Consider the following 22,747-nt stretch of genomic DNA (forward strand, 5'->3'; position numbering starts at 1 on the left):
TGCAGCGTCGCTACCGAGTCATACATAGCTATGTCGCACATGCGCCCTATGTAGCAACGCCCTGCCTCAGGTGTCACGGTGCCTTCCTTCGCCCCTGCTTCTGGTAGCCGCTGATGTCTGCGTCGCTCCCTTCCACTCCAAAGAGAGTTGCCTTCTCACCCTGCCCCACAGGGGCCTGGGAAGAGGATACCTCCAACCTTAGTGGCCCAATGGAGACTGGCCAAAGTGAGGACAGCACCTTACCTTGGGAGGCTGCAGTGACAGCAACAGGCACTTAGCTCCCAGGCAAGCTTTGTACACAGGAAGCACAAGAAAGGCCAGCGTGGCGCCTGGCTGTCTGGCCTCCCACTAGTCTGTCCACTCTCAGCAGCAAGGGCTGGTAGACTGGCTGGGCTCCCTCCCCTACTTGCTTGCTTACTCCATGGCCGTCTCAGCTCCTGGCAACAAGCACTACCTGGACAGCCCCTGAGGCACCAGAATGGGATACTTCTGAGTTTGCTTCTCGCGCATGCACAGACACACTAAATTGTGCTTCGTGCATGCACAGAAGTGCAAACCACTCCATGTGTGTGTGCAGACACGGAGCTTTGCCCTGCATCCTTTTCGACTACCAGCTGGGGCTCCAGAACGGATCCCGGCCACAAAACAAGGTACGACTGTATCCGGGCATCAACAACTTTGGGCAAAACAAAAGGGCTTAACAACTTTGGCCAAAAACAAAGAGAAACTTTTGTGTCCAGATTTTCAGTTTTTGAAATATGGCAACCCTAACCCCACCAAAATAAATCAGCCGCAGAGCAAAAATTGTGAAAGTAAGGTCTTTGGAACACCCTGCCACAGCATCAATCTATTGTTTGTATTTATCCATCTCTCCCCCTCCCCCGCCTTTTAGATAAAGAGGTTTTGATAATAAGCTACAAAGGCTGTGCCAGCAAAGACCTTATGGATGAAACAAAATCAATCACCTCTGGTGACCGACACTTTGCCATCCAGTTCGACCAGAGCTACTGTTTCGGTGACCTTTGCAATGCGAAAACGAGGGTAGTTTCCAAGACCCCTATCAAGGAGAAAGGTATTTTTTTGGGGGGGGGTGTTGAGGGCCACCAGAGAGGAAAATGTGAACTCACAGTTTCACTTGTTGGGCGGGTGGTTGTCAATAGGGAAGCCTGAAGATGACACTTTACCATCCAGTTCGACGAGAGCTACTGTTTTGATGACCTTTGCAATGCGAAAACGGAAATGAGGGAAGTTCTCAAGACCCCTATAGAAGACAGAGGTGTTTTTTTAATAGGCCACCTGACCGTTAAATGAGAACTCACATTTTCACTTGTTCGGCAGGAGGTGGTCAATAGGGAGGCTGCCTTGAAGTACAGTGGTACCTCAGGTTACAGACACTTCAGGTTACAGACTCCGCTAACCCAAATGTAGTACCTCGGGTTACGAACTTTACCTCTTGATGAAAACAGATATCGCGCGCAGCAGCACGGCGGCAGCGAGGTGGCAGCAGGAGGCCCCATTAGCTAAAGTTTCAGCTTAATAATGGACCTCCGGAACAAATTAAGTTCTTAACCAGAGGTACCACTGTCTTCAATTTTGGAGATTTCTAAGGCAAGTGGCTAGGGACTCAGGTGGCGCTGTGGGTTAAACCACGGAGCCTAGGACTTGCCATCAGAAGGTAGGCGGTTCGAATCCCTGCGACTGGGGGAACTCCTGTTGCTCGGTCCCTGCTTCTGCCAACCTAGCAGTTCGAAAGCACATCAAAGTGCAAGTAGATAAACAGGTACCGCTCCGGCGGGAAGGTAAACGGTGTTTCCATGTGCTGCTCTGGTTTGCCAGAAGCGGCTTAGTCATGCTGGCCACATGACCCAGAACTGTCTGCAGACAAACGCCGGCTCCCTTGGCCTATAGAACGAGATGAGCGCGCAACCCCAGAGTCAGTCACGACTGGACCTAATGGTCAGGGGTCCCTTTATCTTTACTAAGGCAAGCGGCCCTGTTCCCCAACTCTTGGGCTTACGTGCTATAGAAAAGGTAACCCTGCTTTCTTGTACAAGAAATGTACAAGACTGTGTGCTTTAGGGTGTAATTTAGCAGTGAGAACATGAGGAAAGATTTGAAGGGACCTATGAGGAGAGTGGGAATATAGGGTGCACTGCAGGGGTTGTGTGAGCTGGGGGGGATAGGTGAGGGGTGAGTGAGGGTAAAGGGAAGGGACTTTTCAGGTGTGGGGTTTGGCAAAGGGTTTGGCAGGTTTGGCAAGTAGCAGGTTTGGCAAGCAGGGGCATCAGCTCCTAATATGTGCAAAAATCTCACACACCTATAAGTTTGAGAACTGCCTCACAAAATTCAGGAAAGTGTGAATTTTGAAGGGTAATACCTCACTTAATGCATCCACATAAACACATGCTGATTCATTTTGGTGGGTTTACTCTGAGTACGATTAAGATACCCATTGCTTTGAAAAGGGCAAATTAATTAGCTTCACTTTGATATGCAAAGCAAATCAAAATATTCTCCCCCTATCATTATTTAAGAGACAGGAAAAAGGGAGAGACTCCTACAAAGGGGAGTGGCCTTTTTTGATCCAGACCCACTACAGACCCCTTGCTCTTCATTTTCATGTCTTACTCCAGTAACAGGCTCCAACCAGTGTTACTTGGGCTTTGGTTGGGGCTCCAATGGAAACATCAAGGAGACTATGGAATGCAGCAAAGACTACAACCGGTGTTACCAAGGCAGCATGAACATTACTGTTGAAATAGATGGAGGAGGTGAGTTTGCTTAGGAAATTTCTTCCACAGCTCCTGCCCTCCAAAATACTCCCCGTCTCCACCAGCTGGGCTCACTTCCACCATCAGAACCTGGTGGTTGCGGAAGGCTAGGACTTGTTAGGAAGCATACTTTGGCATCAACTATTCAACACCCCTCTTCCCTTGGAGATTAGGTGGGTCCAATGCTCAGATTATGGGATAAAGTTGCTTCACTCTTGACCTCCTCTAATTTTACCATACCATGCCCTGTTTCCCTTCTAAAAACATTATTTAAAAACTGTGTTTGTGCTTTAATTCAAGAAGTGATGGTTGGTGGCCAGAAACAAGGCCTAACTTCTCCATATGGTAAATTGGCTATGGAATGCACCTAAGTTTTAGGCAGAAGGTCAAAACAATTTCACCTGCCCACATGTTAGAAACTTTGATATATAATCAAGGTGTCAATGGCTCCTTAAACCAAGGTGACAGTCGCCAAACAGAATGTCTACTTCTCTAAAGTCTTATTTTCCAAATGACGGACTGACTGTGATTGATTCTCAGTTAAACCCCTGGCTAGTTCAGATGACCACCTTGAGCTAGGTTAAGAACTTTAAGTTTTCAAACTTAAAGATCCAGGGAAAGTCCACATATATATTGGCCTATTCCTACCTCTATTTCTTAATGGTGACATGGACCATTCATAACGTAAGAATATTCTTCACAGTTGTGAGCAGGGCAGTGGGGTGAGGTACTGTAAGTGAAGACAAGTGAAAACAATTAGCTTGAATGTTGTTCGCTGCTCCTGCTCCTGAAAAAGCATTTTGGTTCCTGAAATTCATTCTGATCGTGCAGATCAAAATATAACAGATAGAATTCGACAGGATGTGGTATTAGTGTGTGAAAACAGTCAAGATCCAGTGATCCCCAGGCTGGTACCTCCAGATGGTGTAGATGTTAGGTGTCATCCTGGCACTTGGTCGCAGGTGGCGATAGCAGGTGCAAACGTGCCTGGCTAATTTCAAACCCTGCTGCCCACGTCTTACTTGAAGACTGCTTTCTTTACAGCAGCCTTTGCCAGCCCTGATGTCCTCTAGAAGTTGGCTGGGGCTGATGGGAGTTGGAGTTCATGACATATGGACAGCTGCAAGTTGGTGAAACCTGAATTACAGCTTCACTGTGGCTCCCTCTCAAGTTTAGCAATGGTGTTCTGATTTATTCCCTTTTTAGGGTGATCGGTTGATTGCAAGGGGCCTTTTGGTGAGATGATGTCTTAATTGTACCATCTATTATTATTATTATTATTATTATTATTATTATTATTATTATTATTATTGTTATTATTATTCTGCAGCAAGCTGCTTTGAGGATTTGGGCACACTGAAAAATGGGATGTGACAAGCTTTTTGTAAATGAAATAAATGCATCTTACTCAGGTTCAAATGTGACAGATAAAAAACACAAAGCAGAATGAAAACAGAATAAAATATATTCCGCAGTTAAAATAAACAATTAAGATACTTCTTAAAGCCAAACATTATAGAATCATAGAACATAGAATTGTAGAATTGGACGGGACACCAAGGGTCATCTAGTTCAACCAGCTGCAATGTCAGAATCTGCCTCCCGGAGTAATTTAACTTACTCACACAAACTTTTCACCTCAAAAAATGCCACTCTGAGGCAAAACAGGCCTCTTTTTCCAGAGGTGTGGGGGCCCTGCCCCCTAATAACTCATGGATGTGGGTTACCCCCTCAGGCTCCATGTACTTCACAACTCCCTGTGGCATCTCAATTCATGCTGGGAGAAGTGGGCCAATGCCCTCCATACCTAACATGTTGTGTCTTTCTTGTCCTCCCTTCTCTTCCACAACAGGATCCAGCTCCGTGCCCATGATTCTCAGGACCTGCCAGCGCTCATCCTGCGATGTTATAAAGAGCCAGTCCTTCGGCCCTATAAATATCACCAGCGAGTCGGGGCCTTGCTGCTCCGGCAGCAAATGCAATTGGAAGGATGATGGCTTTTATTTCAATATGAGAAGCACTGCCAAGCCAAACCTCTTTTCTGATCAGGATGAGGATGTTAACCTTGGACATGCAAAAGAGCCTGTCACCCTGGAGTCAGGTTTCCAAGGGCTCAGCCCTCAACTTTGCCCTCTCCTGGCAGTCCTGGGAACCACCATCCTCGGGATATGGGGGTGAGAAGGGGATTGGGGAGTACCTGAACTGCTGGAACCTGCATTTGGGTTTGGGAGGGCTGTGTTGTGGAGAAGGAAGGAAGGGAGTTAAGGCTGTGATGGCAAAATACTAAGGGCTATAGCTAGGGTTGTCATATTTCAAATGGTGAAAATCCAGACTTTTTGAGCTAATCTTATGGATAATGTGCAAAAACAGCGCTGCCAACATGGGCTGCCATACACCCGGATTTTCCCAAACATTTTGCCTATTTCCGACAAGACACTGCTGCCGACTGTTGCCGGATGTATGGCAACCCTAATGATACCCAACTAAGGGCTACTCAGAGCAGACCCACTGAAATCAATGCACCCAAGTTAGCCGTGCCCATTGACTTCAATGGGTCTCACTCTCCATAGGACTGGCATTGGAGACAACTCATAAACTACATATTCCATATAATAATGTTATTGATAAGAGAGTCTGTGTACTGGTCCAGTAAACGCTTCCGCTGTGCAACCAGCAACAGTTCTCTTTTCAGAGCATTAATTAAGTCCAGTGCAGAGATTCTTGTTGCAGTACAAGCTTCAGAGTCTCAGCAGCGAGGAGCACCACCAACCCATACCTGTCTTATGATCATTATGGGTCAGGTTTCCAAGGGCTCAGCCTTCAACTTTGCCATTTCCTGGCAGTCCTGGGAACCACCATCCTAGGGATATGGGGGTGAGGAAGGGGGTTTGGGAGCACCTGAACTGCTGGAACCTGCATTTGGGTTTGGAAGGGCTGTGTTGTGGAGCAGAAAGGGAGGGAGGGAGGGACGGAGGGACGGAGGGCTCCAAGACAGTGACCTGTTCCAACCAATAGCATGTATGGCTCATATCTATAAAATAAAAAAATTATTTGGATAACCACCGCCTTGGGGTCTGATTCTCCCTCCCAAAACCAAGCAATTTGTTTGCTTCCCAAGACCCCACAGATTTTGGCTATGATGGCAAAATACAACGGGCTATACCCAACCAGGTTCTACTCAGAGCAGATCCACTCAAATCAATAATAATAATAATAATAATAATAATAATAATAATAATAATAATAATATATTATTATTATTATTATTTCTATTCTGCCCATCTGAATGGGTGTCCCTAGCAGCTAAGGGTGGCTTTCAGCAGAACAGAATAAAACTTAAACATTAAAAACTTCGCTAAACAGGGCTGCCTTCAGATGTATTTTAAAGATAAGATAGCTGCTTATTTCCTTCACATCTGAAGGGAGGGTGTTCCACAGGGCAGGCACCACTACCGAGAAGGCCCTCTGTCTGGTTCCCTGTAACCTCACTTCTCGTAGTGAGGGAACCGCCAGAAGGCCCTCGATGCAGGACCTCAGTGTCCAAGCTGAACAATGGGGGTGGAGACGCTACTTCTGGTATAGCTGAAGTTAATAGCCATGTCAATTAACTTCAATGGGACTACTCTCCATAGGCCTGGGATTGGATACAACTCATAAACTACATATTCAATATAATAATGTTATTGATTGGGGGGACCCCTAAACCCTAGAAATTAATAAATGCTAGGATGTTGATTATTTGGGATATGAAGGGAGAATTGAAGCTGCAGAGGAATTCCTGGACTAGCCTATGCAAAATGACCTGGCCAAGCTAGGGCCATTAAGGAACAATAGGGGCCCTAGAGGGAAGTTGGGGGGGGCTGGGGTCCCGTCTCACAGTGTTCATAGGACCAAGAGACATGCAGGGTGAGGGAGCTGCTTCAGTGACTTGCACCACCTGTGCCAATACCTCAAGGACCGCCTCTTTCCATGTGAACCTACCGGGATCCTGAGATCATCTTCTAAGGCCCTTCTTTGTGTGCCTCCTCCTCGAGAGGTCCAGAGGGTGGCAACACGAGAACGGGCCTTCTCTGCAGTGGCTCCCCGACTATGGAATGCTCTCTCTTGGTGCCTTCCTTAAACACCCTTAGGCGCCAGGCAAAATCATACCTTTATAACCATCCTATGCCCTTTTAAAATGTGGCTCTTTTCTGGGGGGGGGGGCGTTATTGGGTTGTTGTTTTTATTTTGATTATATATATTGTGGTTTTTATGTTGATCTTTTCTGTGAAACTCCCTGAGACCTCCGGGTATACGGCGGTATATAAATTCAATGAATAATAATAATAATGATGATGATGATGTTTGTGTGGTGGATATCACTTGGAAATGCAGCTCAATAAAGGCATTTCTTAAGGAAACTAGTGAGAGTTTGGTCTAAAATGCTCTGTTCTCAAGTCCGGATACCAAGGGGGTGTTTCCTATTAGTTGTAGGTCCATTCTGGATTCTATCCAGAAGAGCCAATCCCTTAGTTGACACTTATTCAAAGTCACAGCAGAACTCAATTCTGGAAAATAAGAAGAACCTAAAACATATTGACAAGCTGCTTTCCAGAGTTGGTTATCATACTCATTTTCTATCCAGATGGCATTTGGCTCGTGCTATTTATGGTGGTAAATAAGTCTTCTCTTTTAAGCCCATCAACTTTGGGAGCCAACAGCCCCCTCAAATATAATATGGAAGGCAACAAATATACCTCGGCCTCTAGGAGTTGGTGTCTATGATCTGCTGTTTGCAGACACTGGACACAATGGCGTAACAGGAGGGGGGCTGTTGGGGCCATTGCCCCAGGCACATTTTTTTGTGCCCCCACCTATAGTTCCCATCGAGGGAAGCTGCGTCTGGGCTGGACTTTGGGGCTGGGCTTTGGCGCATGGGCGACAGCAGCAGACCCAGGGGGAGGAAGCCTGGGAGAGACAGCAGTGCTGCCTTTCTCTGATGCTGTGATCGTCCAGCGGAGAGGCTGAGGGCAGTGGCAGAGGAAGAGGCCCTGGGTGCCATTTCTGAGGGGGTGACAAAAAGGCACCCCGCGGGGTGTTCACCCCACCGTCCCTGACAGCAGCAAACTCTAGCTGAGCTATCCAGAAGCTATGTACCCAAAGAGCCGCTTCTTCCAAGGATTCCAACAAAGTTTATTGATCCTCAGCCGACACAGTTATATCTAAAGACCAGCTGTGTGCATGCACATTTTCTGCACTTTTCTGGGCAGAAACGTTTCACCTCTAACAAGTCTTGTTTTCATAGTCTGTTGGCTGAAGTCTGTTGTCAAAGCTGGATTTAGGCCTGGTGGGCGGTTCCCCGGCACAGGGCGCTGAGCCAGGGAGAGGTAAGGGAGGTTTTGAGCAGCAAGCTGTTTTTGACAGTTCCCCCCATCCTCCACCTTACAGTTCACAGCGAGATTTGTCTGAAAACGGACGAAATGAGCAGAAGGAACTGGAAATCCTAAAAGCATCTTCTCCAGGCAGGTTTGGAGACTGGAAGCTGAAGGAAATTGCTTTGCATTAGATTTTTTATTTTATAATAATAATAATAATAATAATAATAATAATAATAATAATAATAATAATAATGTTTTATTTATACCCCGCTGTCACGGCCACCCAGGACGGGTCCCAGCTCACAAGAGACCTCACTCCGTTGCAGTTTATTTACAGGAAAAGTTTATTGAAGATTTCTGCTTCTCGTACAGTTCAGCATCGTGGCCGTACGTCTGACACGTTAGACCGCTGAAGTCCCCTCTGACTCCTCCCCTCTTCCACACCAACTTAATAGCCTGGCTCTAGACCACCTCTTCCTCTCCTTTCTTTTCCGCAGGGTCTTCCTGCCCCCCTGGGTTCCCTCTCTCCGTGACTCGCCTGAGGCTGAATCCTCTGCCGCCTCTTCCCCCCTCCTTCTGGCTTTAGGGCCGGGCTCCTCCCCTGAGCTCTCTCCACTTCCGCGCGCCTCTACGTTTGAACTTGGCGCGCGTACGTTGCTGCTGACCTTTCTTTCGACCGCTACACCACCCCTTGTTCTGCTCTCCACCCTTTCCGGCTGAACACCTTGCTCCAACCCCCTTTCTCTGTTCTCTCCTAATCCTGCTCCCTCCGAGAGGCTGACGACTCCACCCCCTTTACTCCGTTCCGGCTGAGACGCCTCTTGCTGCGTCTGTCTTCCACTGGGCTCCTCTCCGCTTCTCCCTTCTCCTCCCTTTTGCTTGATTAAGGTAACCCCCTTTTGAGAATCCTCTGACTCGCTGCTCAGACTCGTGGATTCCCTCAGAATTCCGTCATCTTCTTCCTCATCCTTCTGCCCCTCCTCCCACTCGCTCTCCGTCTCCTCTGTCATCTCCTCCTCTCTCCCAGAGACCCTGACATCCATCCCCCCCTCGAAGCCCCCCCTTCCCCCCTCCCGCTCGCCGGGTGCAGGTTGAGGAAAACGTGGTTCTTCCGGGGTCGGTTCAGGATACAAGTTGTCCACTTCAACGTTCTCCTCTGTCATCTCCGTATATGTGTGTTCGAACTCGGGTTCCCCACCCACAGACCTCACAGTCTCTTCCTCCATCACTGCTTCTCCTGGCGCTGCCTGCCAAGGACCTACCATCCATCTCTGACTCCATGCCTCCCTTGGCTGATCCACCCACCAACAAGGGCCTGTCTCCTCCCCCCCCAGTCTCGGATCCCTGGTCGGGCTTGTTTCGGGCGTATGGCCCTCGGGTGAGGAGAAACCCTCGAACGTGCTGTCTGACAAAGTGGGCGTGAAAAGCCAATCATCAAAATACTCCTCGGGCATGGGCTTGTGCGGAAAAAGTGCATGGAACTCTTCCTTCAACAGGGGTTCGTCCAACGCGTAACCCGGCACCCAGCTATTGGCAGAGGCCGGAGTGCCTTCCCTGGCTAGAAAATATTCAACTCCCTCCTCCCCCCATCTCGAGTCCAGTATCTCTGTGACCTCGTTAAGAGGTTCTGGTCTTGGCGATTCCCCCCCCTCAGGCGCCCTCCTACGTGGCTCTGGGAGTGCTCCTGACTCTTGAAACCTGTGTGGGGTTTTGTAGGGAGTGAGCACCGACCTATGAAAGACCGGGTGCACCCTGGAACCCTCCGGAAGGGCTAGACGAAAAGCCACCGGATTGATCTTAGCCTCAACTTGATATGGCCCTAGCTGCCTGTGTCCTAACTTCTTCTTGGCCAATGACCTGGCCGGCATCGCGTGGGCTGCTAACCACACCCAGTCCCCAATCTGGATGTCCTCTCCCGCCCTCCTGTGCCTATCGGCCTGCACCTTATACGCCTGCTTTGCCAGCTCCAAATGTCTCCGCAGCTCCTCGTGCACCTCTTGCAACTCCGCTGCAAACTGGTCGGCATCTTGAGGCCCCCCCCCCTCCTGGTGCCGCAAATCTCGGGAAGGTTCTGGGATGACGGCCATTGTTCGCGAAGAAAGGCGTCACCCCGGTGGATGCGTGTTTCGTGTTGTTGTAGGCGAATTCAGCCATCGGCAGATAGTCCACCCACGCCGCAGGTCGCTGGTTGGCGTAGCACCGCAGGTACTGCTGCATGATCGCGTTGACCCTCTCCGCTTGACCGTTGGTTTGTGGATGTCTCACCGATGTCAGGTTGATTTTGACGTGCAAGATGCCCAGAAGCTTTCGCCAGAAAGTGGAAACAAACTGGCGCCCCCTGTCGGACAAGACGGACTGCGGAAGTCCATGCACTCTGAAGACGTGATCGATGAAGAGCTTTGCGGTCTGTTCTGCCGTCGCCACCTTGGCACAAGGGATGAAATGCGCCATCTTGGTGAACAAGTCCACCACCACTAACACCGCCGTCTTACCTCTGGAGCTGGGCAGGTCCGTAACAAAGTCCAACGCTACCCTCTCCCACGGTTGCTGCGGTGTCTCCAGCGGTTCTAGCAATCCCGCCTGCTTCTGGTGCACTGGTTTGGACCTCTGGCAGATATCACACCTGGCGACGTAGTCCGCCACCTCTCCTCTCATCTGGGGCCACCAAAAGTCTCTAGCCACCAACTCCATCGTCTTCTCTTTGCCGAAATGGCCTGCACTAGGGGCGTCATGCAATTGTTGCAGAACCTTGGCTCGAAGATCGTCGGTGGGCACGTAAAGGGCACCCTTACGAGTCAAAAGTCCATCTTGCAATTGGAACTCATCGTTGTCTCGCGACCCTCCGCGTAGCTCCTCCATCTTGGACTGTGCAAACTGATCCCTTTGCAACGCGCGTCGCACCGCGTCCAGGTCGACTGCGATGGTAGCGCACGTCCACGCCTGCGGTGCGAAAATGTGCTTTGCTGCGATTGGAGCTGCTTCCTCCAAGTATTGCGGCTTTCGGGACAGCGCGTCTGCAATAACATTGGAGTCTCCTGGGATGTATTCTATTTTGAAGTCGAAATCCGCAAAGAACTCCGCCCAGCGCATGTGTCGCTGGGTCTGTAACTTAGCCGTCCGCCAATACTCTAAGTTCTTGTGATCCGTGCGGACTTGCACCGTGTGCTTGGCTCCTATTAAGAAGTGTCGCCACGCTTTGAAAGCTGCATGAATGGCCAACAACTCCCTGTCCCATATGGTATAATTGCGCTCCGTCTTGCTGAGCTTCCGGGAGTAGAACGCACCCGGTCTCCAGTTGCCTTGTGAATCCTCTTGCAAAAGAACGGCCCCAACCGCTCTGTCTGACGCATCGGTCTCTACCCGCATGGGTCTGCCGGGATTCACGTGGAGCAGCTGCTCTTCGGAGGCGAAAAGACCTTTAAGCGTCCGGAAGGACCGCTCCGCTTGTTCGGTCCAGACGAACTTCTTCTTCTTGGAACTGAGGGTGTCAGTGATAGCCGCCGTCGCGTTCGCAAAACCTTTAATAAACTTGCGGTAAAAATTGGCAAAGCCGATGAACCTCTGGACCTCTTTCCGATTTCGAGGGCTTTTCCAGTCCAACAGCGCTTGAACCTTAGCCCTGTCCATGGCCAGTCCCTCGTCGGACAACTTGTAGCCAAGGAAATCAACCTCTCTGACATCAAACTGGCATTTTTCCAACTTGGCGTACAGCCTGTGGTCCTTCAGCCTCTGCAGGACCTCCCTCACGTCCTTATCGTGATCCTCCGGCGATTCCGAGAAAATCAGGATATCGTCGAGAAAGCAGACACACTTCTTGTAGAGAAGACCTGCTAGCACGTGGTGCATAAATGCTTGAAAAACGTGGCTGCCATTTTGGAGACCGAAAGGCATGACTCTGTATTCGTATGTGCCCAGAGGGGTGAACATGGCGGTCTTCCACTCATCTCCTTTCCGGATGCGGATGAGATTGTAAGCTCCACGTAGGTCCAGCTTGGTGAAAATCTTGCCCCTCCTGACGGTCGCTAAAAGGTCGTCAATCTTGGGCATGGGGAAAGCCTTGGGCTTAGTCAAGCTGTTTATGAACCTGTAATCCACTATAAGCCTTTTTTGGGGCGTGTTTTTCTTCTTCACAAAGAACACAGGGCTGCCACCCGCTGCTTTAGATTCCTGGATGAAACCTCGCTTGAGGTTATGGTCTATGAACTCCCGAAGCTCTTGCATCTCGTCTTCCGACATGGAGTACAGCTTGGCAGCAGGCAGTTGCGCCCCTGGCACTAAATCAATCGCGCAGTCGTAAGGTCTGTGAGGCGGCAACTTGTCAGCTTCCTTCTCACAGAAAACCTCCAAGAAGTCCTGGTACTTGTGAGGCACTGTTTGCACCATACCCAGATGCAACTGCTGCTCGGCTTCTCCTCCCTGATCGGTCTGAAAGCAATGCTGAGCACAATACGATGAACAAAAGGTGATCTGCCGCTGGTACCACGCAACCGCGGGACTGTGCCTCTCCAGCCAACTCATGCCTAACACGATGGGTGTGTCCGATAAGTGGGTGACATTGAAACTAATAAGTTCTCGATGGTTGCCAATCTGCATCATCATGGGAGGGGTTTGCTGCACCACTTGCCCCCCTAGCAACTTCCTGCCGTCTACCGTGACCACGTTTAGAGGCGTCGTTGCAGGCAGGAGCGCCATGTTGTGCTGCTTAACGAACTGCAGTCCCACGAAGTCGGCGTTGCTTCCCGAATCGATCGTTATTGGAACCTCGAGGAGTCTCCCATCAGGCAACTGGAGTGTTGCTGTGAGCAGAACTGCCGGTCTGGGAGGCAAAGGGTCCACGCTCTGCAGTGATGCTGGGGGCTTGTCTACAGATCCGCCTGGCTGAGCCCCAGTAGCTCTGCTTCCAGCCAGGCACTGTCGTTTCCCTGAAGCTGCTCCCCTGGTTGCACCTCTGCTGTTACAGTTGCCAGTGCTGCAGTGTGCTTCTGGAGCCTCTGGGGGCACTCTTTCGCCATATGGTGCGCACTGTCACAGATGTAACACTTCCTGGTTCCTCTAGGAGGCTTCGCTTTGGCTGCACCAGGGACAGGGCTCTGGGACGGCTTCTGAGCCCTAGCACCACCAATCTCCATCGGCTCCTCGCTGTCCTTCCCCATTGGCGAGGGGTGCGCACGGCTGAAATCCCTGTGCACAAAAGGGAGAGTCCTCGCTTGCGCACGCGCTTGGGGCCCGTCCTCCTTGTGCCACGGACGTCCCTCATGTCGAATTCCAATAGCTAAAGCCCGGTGCACCACGTCTTCTAGGGTCTGGGGTCTGTCCCCCCTAGCGATCTCATCCTTGATGGGGGGGCTCAATCCCTCCCAAAAAAGATCTCTGACCGGCTTACTGTCCTTTGGCCAATCTAAGGCGGTGAGCAATGCAAAAAATTTAGAGTGGTATTGGCGCACAGTCGCTTTCCCCTGCCTCAGCCCGTGCATTTGACGGCGCGCAATGTCCACATCCACAGAGGATTGAAAACAAGAATCCATCGCTTTGATGAACGCAGTTGAATTGCGACGGGCCGGTCCATCTTCGCGCCACAGATTGCGTAGCCAAGCCCTGGCCTCCCCATGCAGGTGCGAAACAATGAACCCCACTTTCTCCTCCTCATCTTTAAAATCGTGACGGAGTAAATGCAGTGCATATACGACGTCCGCTCTGAAATTGGGATAGTCTTGCAAGTTGCCATTAAAATGCGGAACCAGGGCACCCCCCCTCCGTCCAAGCGCAATGCCCTCCGCTCTGGAACCTGGGGCCCCCGCCCTGTCCGCGTGTTCCCACCTTGCCTGCAAATCCTGGCACGTCTTCTCCAAGTCGTCATTCTTCTTCTGCGAAGCAATGACTGCCGATGTGAGAGCGGTAACCTGATCCCGCAGTGCAACCAGCTGCTCCTCAGCGCTCATGGCTGCTCCCGTTCGTGAGCTTCGCAAAAAAATTTTTTGCTTTCAGAGAGGGGACTTACTGTCACGGCCACCCAGGACGGGTCCCAGCTCACAAGAGACCTCACTCCGTTGCAGTTTATTTACAGGAAAAGTTTATTGAAGATTTCTGCTTCTCGTACAGTTCAGCATCGTGGCCGTACGTCTGACACGTTAGACCGCTGAAGTCCCCTCTGACTCCTCCCCTCTTCCACACCAACTTAATAGCCTGGCTCTAGACCACCTCTTCCTCTCCTTTCTTTTCCGCAGGGTCTTCCTGCCCCCCTGGGTTCCCTCTCTCCGTGACTCGCCTGAGGCTGAATCCTCTGCCGCCTCTTCCCCCCTCCTTCTGGCTTTAGGGCCGGGCTCCTCCCCTGAGCTCTCTCCACTTCCGCGCGCCTCTACGTTTGAACTTGGCGCGCGTACGTTGCTGCTGACCTTTCTTTCGACCGCTACACCACCCCTTGTTCTGCTCTCCACCCTTTCCGGCTGAACACCTTGCTCCAACCCCCTTTCTCTGTTCTCTCCTAATCCTGCTCCCTCCGAGAGGCTGACGACTCCACCCCCTTTACTCCGTTCCGGCTGAGACGCCTCTTGCTGCGTCTGTCTTCCACTGGGCTCCTCTCCGCTTCTCCCTTCTCCTCCCTTTTGCTTGATTAAGGTAACCCCCTTTTGAGAATCCTCTGACTCGCTGCTCAGACTCGTGGATTCCCTCAGAATTCCGTCATCTTCTTCCTCATCCTTCTGCCCCTCCTCCCACTCGCTCTCCGTCTCCTCTGTCATCTCCTCCTCTCTCCCAGAGACCCTGACACCCGCCCTCCCCAGCCAAGGCCGGGCTCAGAGCGGCTTACAATCAATAATAAAAACAAGTTGAATGATTACAACTTTAAAACAAAATTAAAATACAACATTAAAATATTAAAACATTAAAATATTAAAATGTAGCCTCATCGCAGGAGGAGAAGGAAAGGAAAAAAGAAAGAGAGGGGAGGATTTATGAAGCTATGAATTTGTCTTTCTGCTTGAGAAAAACAGAAAGGGGAAAGGAGGGTGGGAACCCCTAGACATCCGCCCGACTGTCTTTGTGATTCAGCCATGGAGTGAACATCAGACAAAGAAAAAGGAGTGGAAGATAGGATGGGAGAAGGATGGGCGAGGAGAGCAAGAGAGGCCAGCCTTCGTTTGCACCAGCGCAGCTGGTTGGCTATCACTCATTATTAAAATATTAAAATATGGGTCCGCCCCTGTTGGACAGCTGCCTGCTTCTTTATGTAATCCTGTCCTCACCAGAACTGCTCTCGTATTTCAGATAGTCCCTCCTGTTATTCTCTAGCTAGCATGTTTGTGCACGAGATATATATATAACCAAACAGCCCAACTCACTCAGATAATAGACTGCTTTTCCTTTTCCTCCACGACTCATCAGGAAACTGTCGCCTTCAGACCATGGAGGGTGTCGCATTGAGATGGAGAGCTGCAACAGTTGTGCTGCAAGGACTTCTGGCGATGACCTTTCTTATTTCAGGTACCAGTTATTGCTATTGGGATGTCCTCTAGTTGCAGACCTGGGTGGTTGGGTGCGTGCCAACAAGATTTGCACGGAGAATCCTAAGGTGTATGGAAAAAGTTCAGAAAGGGGCAGCCAAAAGGGTTCAAGGGGGTGGAATGACTCATCTGGTAGAGCATGAGAAGCTTAATCTCAGGGTCATGGGTTTGAGCCCCATGTTGGGCAAAGGATTTCTGCATTTAACATGTACATAAGGACTCTCCTTAAGGGCAGAGGGATGTTAACTCTTGCCCTTCCAGACTCCTTCTTCAAGATCTTGAAGCTGAGCCAGCATCCTTTTAGTTCAGCAACAAGAAAAATGAATGATATAGTATGTAGCCATTTTAAGCTGCAGCTCTGTTGTGATTCACTTAGCCGGGTGCCTTAGATCTGAGTATAATACACTAGATTTTTTTCTTAGATTAATGTAAACAAAGTAACAAACAGAAACCTGGACATTTAAAAATCCTCCCAGACAGAAATTTCAAGGAAAAAGAGGACATACTGCTACTACATACCCTACTTCGGATGTTTCCCAGATAGTGAACGTCGTATGACTTGCTTAAGTCACATTTGGGGGCCTGCTGGTTGGGAGGAGTGTCTCTATGATGTGGGTTCTCTATCTGTGGGAGAAGGGACCCAGCAGCCGAGGTGGACTGGCTGTTCGTGTCTTTGCTGAAATCTGCTTTTCTTTTGCGATGCGTACTAAGCTTTTACGAGCAGCCCCACCCCAGTGGGAAGGTCCTCCGTCTGTTTTGTGAGTGCTGGTGGGGAAGAGTTTCTCTGTGATGTCAGTTTAGCCCTGTCTGCGAAGAGGAGAAGGTCTGGGCTACATCAAGTAAAGAGAAGGCGGAGTCATGTCCCCCAGGAGCTTTCCCGGAAAGTGAATGTGGTTTGACTTGCTTCATGCTGGCACTCAGTAGAGAGGCAATGGCTAAGCAGCCTAATGTAGTGTTTATAAAGTTGTGGGAAAACCTACCCAGGGAGAAGCAGGAAATGAAGAAGACCTGAGCCATCTGCTCCCCTCTCGCTGAAGAGGGAGAAGTGGGGAGGGGATGTTTCAGCTCTTTCTTCTGAGTGACAGCTGTCAGCCAAGAATCTGTATCCTGCCTCTAAGCAAAGGCAGTAAAAGCCCTCAGACCAGGAACTGTGAAGTGTGCTCCCATGGAGCTGTCTGCCTCCACCCATAAATTTTTTTGGTTCAAACTTTACTTTCAAACCTACACTGTGCTGTAGGTTTTTCCCATTATTATTCTCTATATTTTTCATTAAAAGATAAAAAAGTGCATAATTACAAGTGCACAGAGTAAGATAAGACACAAAACAGAAGAAGAGAAGAAAAGAAGGAATACCTAGGTAGAAAACTCCCTCCCCCATTTTTTATAAATAAAGTATTAGGTTAAGTTTTCTTTAACTACAATACCTTGTTGGGGTTGGGGATAATACATATAATTTGGTTGTCATTGTTCTCTTTTGTAAGTTTACATCTGACTGTTGTTGGTGCGAGTTGGAATCCAATATCTGGCATTGGACTAGATCAGTGTTTCCCAACCTTGGGCCTCCAGCTGTTTTTGGACTACAACTCCCATCATCCCTAGCTAGCAAGACCAGTGGTCAGGGATGATGGGAATTGTAGTTCAAAAACAGCTGGAGGCCCAAGGTTGGGAAACACTGGACTAGATGTTCCTTGTGGTCCCATCCAACTCTATCATTTAATAAAGCTCTAGGACTGGCGTTTTTGACATCCGTCTTTCGTATCCACACATTAAACCACTCACTCAGGCCCTTTCTTTGGGCCTGCGGGTCAGAACATGGATTTGGCGCAAATCTTTGCCTCCTAAGAACTTCTGCTTTCATTTTAAAAGGGGGGAAATAATTTCTAGTCCCTGATGATTTCAAGGCAGAAAGACATTGCTAATAGCTTCTCCAGCATCTCATACCCTTTCTCCCCACACTTCTTTTCAGGAATTTCTGCCTTGAAGTGTCATAGCTCCAGCACCGTGAAACTTACCACTCCACACAAGGGCAACACCACGTCAAATACTTACACAGGAGGTGGCATTAGAAACTGCTCCCATGATGAGAATGTTTGCACAGATGCACAACTTACATTGACTATTGGTAAGTGCTGCTCTGTCAGATGAATCCTGTGTGGCTGCAAGATTTTTGAGAGAGGAAAAGCATGAAATTACTTGCAATCCCTAAAATTCCCAGCGGGATTACCTGGGGCCTGAAATGATGCTTTGCATGCATTCAGAATTGAGGTATTTCAAATGTGCTTTGATTCATTTTATTTTCTATTTGCACATGTTGGGGTTTTTTGTTTTTTGTTTACTTTGTACGGCGCATGTGCAGCATTGCTACATACACCGCATGCGCTGTACATAGCGATGCCGCACATGCGCTGTACAAAGTGGTTTGCCGCTGGCGCTGCTCCATCACCTTGCGGACAGCGGTGGGATCCCTCCCTCGCCGCTACAGCCACATGCAAACAATCCTCCGTTCGCAGCTGCAGCCACGAGCAGAGCATCCCAGCACTGTCCATACGGCGCTGGAGCACCGTCGCCGGCAAACCGCTATCTACAACACATGTGCAGCGTCGCTACCGAGTCATACATAGCTATGTCGCACATGCGCCCTATGTAGCAACGCCCTGCCTCAGGTGTCACGGTGCCTTCCTTCGCCCCTGCTTCTGGTAGCCGCTGATGTCTGCGTCGCTCCCTTCCACTCCAAAGAGAGTTGCCTTCTCACCCTGCCCCACAGGGGCCTGGGAAGAGGATACCTCCAACCTTAGTGGCCCAATGGAGACTGGCCAAAGTGAGGACAGCACCTTACCTTGGGAGGCTGCAGTGACAGCAACAGGCACTTAGCTCCCAGGCAAGCTTTGTACACAGGAAGCACAAGAAAGGCCAGCGTGGCGCCTGGCTGTCTGGCCTCCCACTAGTCTGTCCACTCTCAGCAGCAAGGGCTGGTAGACTGGCTGGGCTCCCTCCCCTACTTGCTTGCTTACTCCATGGCCGTCTCAGCTCCTGGCAACAAGCACTACCTGGACAGCCCCTGAGGCACCAGAATGGGATACTTCTGAGTTTGCTTCTCGCGCATGCACAGACACACTAAATTGTGCTTCGTGCATGCACAGAAGTGCAAACCACTCCATGTGTGTGTGCAGACACGGAGCTTTGCCCTGCATCCTTTTCGACTACCAGCTGGGGCTCCAGAACGGATCCCGGCCACAAAACAAGGTACGACTGTATCCGGGCATCAACAACTTTGGGCAAAACAAAAGGGCTTAACAACTTTGGCCAAAAACAAAGAGAAACTTTTGTGTCCAGATTTTCAGTTTTTGAAATATGGCAACCCTAACCCCACCAAAATAAATCAGCCGCAGAGCAAAAATTGTGAAAGTAAGGTCTTTGGAACACCCTGCCACAGCATCAATCTATTGTTTGTATTTATCCATCTCTCCCCCTCCCCCACCTTTTAGATAAAGAGGTTTTGATAATAAGCTACAAAGGCTGTGCCAGCAAAGACCTTATGGATGAAACAAAATCAATCACCTCTGGTGACCGACACTTTGCCATCCAGTTCGACCAGAGCTACTGTTTCGGTGACCTTTGCAATGCGAAAACGAGGGTAGTTTCCAAGACCCCTATCAAGGACAAAGGTATTTTTTTTTGGGGGGGGGGTGTTGAGGGCCACCAGAGAGGAAAATGTGAACTCACAGTTTCACTTGTTGGGCGGGTGGTTGTCAATAGGGAAGCCTGAAGATGACACTTTACCATCCAGTTCGACGAGAGCTACTGTTTTGATGACCTTTGCAATGCGAAAACGGAAATGAGGGAAGTTCTCAAGACCCCTATAGAAGACAGAGGTGTTTTTTTAATAGGCCACCTGACCGTTAAATGAGAACTCACATTTTCACTTGTTCGGCAGGAGGTGGTCAATAGGGAGGCTGCCTTGAAGTACAGTGGTACCTCGGGTTACAGACACTTCAGGTTACAGACTCCGCTAACCCAAATGTAGTACCTCGGGTTACGAACTTTACCTCTTGATGAAAACAGATATCGCGCGCAGCAGCACGGCGGCAGCGAGGTGGCAGCAGGAGGCCCCATTAGCTAAAGTTTCAGCTTAATAATGGACCTCCGGAACAAATTAAGTTCTTAACCAGAGGTACCACTGTCTTCAATTTTGGAGATTTCTAAGGCAAGTGGCTAGGGACTCAGGTGGCGCTGTGGGTTAAACCACGGAGCCTAGGACTTGCCATCAGAAGGTAGGCGGTTCGAATCCCTGCGACTGGGGGAACTCCTGTTGCTCGGTCCCTGCTTCTGCCAACCTAGCAGTTCGAAAGCACATCAAAGTGCAAGTAGATAAACAGGTACCGCTCCGGCGGGAAGGTAAACGGTGTTTCCATGTGCTGCTCTGGTTTGCCAGAAGCGGCTTAGTCATGCTGGCCACATGACCCAGAACTGTCTGCAGACAAACGCCGGCTCCCTTGGCCTATAGAACGAGATGAGCGCGCAACCCCAGAGTCAGTCACAACTGGACCTAATGGTCAGGGGTCCCTTTATCTTTACTAAGGCAAGCGGCCCTGTTCCCCAACTCTTGGGCTTACGTGCTATAGAAAAGGTAACCCTGCTTTCTTGTACAAGAAATGTACAAGACTGTGTGCTTTAGGGTGTAATTTAGCAGTGAGAACATGAGGAAAGATTTGAAGGGACCTATGAGGAGAGTGGGAATATAGGGTGCACTGCAGGGGTTGTGTGAGCTGGGGGGGATAGGTGAGGGGTGAGTGAGGGTAAAGGGAAGGGACTTTTCAGGTGTGGGGTTTGGCAAAGGGTTTGGCAGGTTTGGCAAGTAGCAGGTTTGGCAAGCAGGGGCATCAGCTCCTAATATGTGCAAAAATCTCACACACCTATAAGTTTGAGAACTGCCTCACAAAATTCAGGAAAGTGTGAATTTTGAAGGGTAATACCTCACTTAATGCATCCACATAAACACATGCTGATTCATTTTGGTGGGTTTACTCTGAGTACGATTAAGATACCAATTGCTTTGAAAAGGGCAAATTAATTAGCTTCACTTTGATATGCAAAGCAAATCAAAATATTCTCCCCCTATCATTATTTAAGAGACAGGAAAAAGGGAGAGACTCCTACAAAGGGGAGTGGCCTTTTTTGATCCAGACCCACTACAGACCCCTTGCTCTTCATTTTGATGTCTTACTCCAGTAACAGGCTCCAACCAGTGTTACTTGGGCTTTGGTTGGGGCTCCAATGGAAACATCAAGGAGACTATGGAATGCAGCAAAGACTACAACCGGTGTTACCAAGGCAGCATGAACATTACTGTTGAAATAGATGGAGGAGGTGAGTTTGCTTAGGAAATTTCTTCCACAGCTCCTGCCCTCCAAAACACTCCCCGTCTCCACCAGCTGGGCTCACTTCCACCATCAGAACCTGGTGGTTGCAGAAGGCTAGGACTTGTTAGGAAGCATACTTTGGCATCAACTATTCAACACCCCTCTTCCCTTGGAGATTAGGTGGGTCCAATGCTCAGATTATGGGATAAAGTTGCTTCACTCTTGACCTCCTCTAATTTTACCATACCATGCCCTGTTTCCCTTCTAAAAACATTATTTAAAAACTGTGTTTGTGCTTTAATTCAAGAAGTGATGGTTGGTGGCCAGAAACAAGGCCTAACTTCTCCATGATGGTAAATTGGCTATGGAATGCACCTAAGTTTTAGGCAGAAGGTCAAAACAATTTCACCTGCCCACATGTTAGAAACTTTGATATATAATCAAGGTGTCAATGGCTCCTTAAACCAAGGTGACAGTCGCCAAACAGAATGTCTACTTCTCTAAAGTCTTATTTTCCAAATGACGGACTGACTGTGATTGATTCTCAGTTAAACCCCTGGCTAGTTCAGATGACCACCTTGAGCTAGGTTAAGAACTTTAAGTTTTCAAACTTAAAGATCCAGGGAAAGTCCACATATATACTGGCCTATTCCTACCTCTATTTCTTAATGGTGACATGGACCATTCATAACGTAAGAATATTCTTCACAGTTGTGAGCAGGGCAGTGGGGTGAGGTACTGTAAGTGAAGACAAGCGAAAACAATTAGCTCGAATGTTGTTCGCTGCTCCTGCTCCTGAAAAAGCATTTTGGTTCCTGAAATTCATTCTGATCGTGCAGATCAAAATATAACAGATAGAATTCTACAGGATGTGGTATTAGTGCGTGAAAACAGTCAAGATCCAGTGATCCCCAAGCTGGTACCTCCAGATGGTGGAGATGTTAGGTGTCATCCTGGCACTTGGTCGCAGGTGGCGATAGCAGGTGAAAAATGTGCCTGGCTAATTTCAAACCCTGCTGCCCACGTCTTACTTGAAGACTGCTTTCTTTACAGCAGCCTTTGCCAGCCCTGATGTCCTCTAGAAGTTGGCTGGGGCTGATGGGAGTTGGAGTTCATGACATATGGACAGCTGCAAGTTGGTGAAACCTGAATTACAGCTTCACTGTGGCTCCCTCTCAAGTTTAGCAATGGTGTTCTGATTTATTCCCTTTTTAGGGTGATCGGTCGATTGCAAGGAGCCTTTTGGTGAGATGATGTCTTAATTGTACCATCTATTATTATTATTATTATTATTATTATTATTATTATTAATCTGCAGCAAGCTGCTTTGAGGATTTGGGCACACTGAAAAATGGGATGTGACAAGCTTTTTCTAAATGAAATAAATGGATCTTACTCAGATTCAAATGTGACAGATAAAAAACACAAAGCAGAATGAAAACAGAATAAAATATATTGTGCAGTTAAAATAAACAATTAAGATACTTCTTAAAGCCAAACATTATAGAATCATAGAACATAGAATTGTAGAATTGGACGGGACACCAAGGGTCATCTAGTTCAACCAGCTGCAATGTCAGAATCTGCCTCCCGGAGTAATTTAACTTACTCACACAAACTTTTCACCTCAAAAATGCCACTCTGAGGCAAAACAGGCCTCTTTTTCCAGAGGTGTGGGGCCCTGCCCCCTAATAACTCATGGATGTGGGTTACCCCTCAGGCTTCATGTACTTCACAATTCCCTGTGGCATCTCAATTCA

At 48.9% G+C, this 22,747-nt stretch overlaps 1 protein-coding gene and 1 long non-coding RNA gene across 4 annotated transcripts in view; one reads left to right on the forward strand and one right to left on the reverse strand.

Annotated features, from left to right (window-relative positions):
• The window catches only part of LOC309375156 (uncharacterized protein), a 55,994-nt gene that overhangs the window by 30,762 nt on the left and 2,485 nt on the right, over positions 1-22,747 (forward strand). Inside the window, exons 5-7 of one of the 2 annotated variants that reach the window (XM_081920696.1) lie at positions 17,594-17,749; positions 19,113-19,292; positions 20,857-20,994. The exons of the other annotated variant lie outside the window; for it this stretch is intronic. Of the exons in view, the coding sequence (XP_081776822.1) occupies positions 17,594-17,749; positions 19,113-19,292; positions 20,857-20,994 (474 nt within the window). The remainder of the gene's footprint in view (positions 1-17,593; positions 17,750-19,112; positions 19,293-20,856; positions 20,995-22,747) is intronic. 2 annotated transcript variants of the gene reach the window in all.
• On the reverse strand, positions 7,920-17,160 carry LOC309375389. Of its 2 annotated transcripts, none has more exons than XR_014170895.1 (2): positions 16,147-17,160; positions 7,920-8,292 (listed from the first exon to the last, which is right to left on the reverse strand). It is a non-coding gene; the product is annotated as an uncharacterized lncRNA (long non-coding RNA). The 2 variants fall into 2 exon arrangements; XR_014170896.1 differs by lacking the exon at positions 16,147-17,160 and adding an exon at positions 15,466-15,607.

The sequence above is a fragment of the Podarcis melisellensis genome, assembly GCF_964234715.1.
Source record: "Podarcis melisellensis genome assembly, chromosome: 8".
NCBI classification, from domain to species: Eukaryota; Metazoa; Chordata; class Lepidosauria; order Squamata; family Lacertidae; genus Podarcis; species Podarcis melisellensis.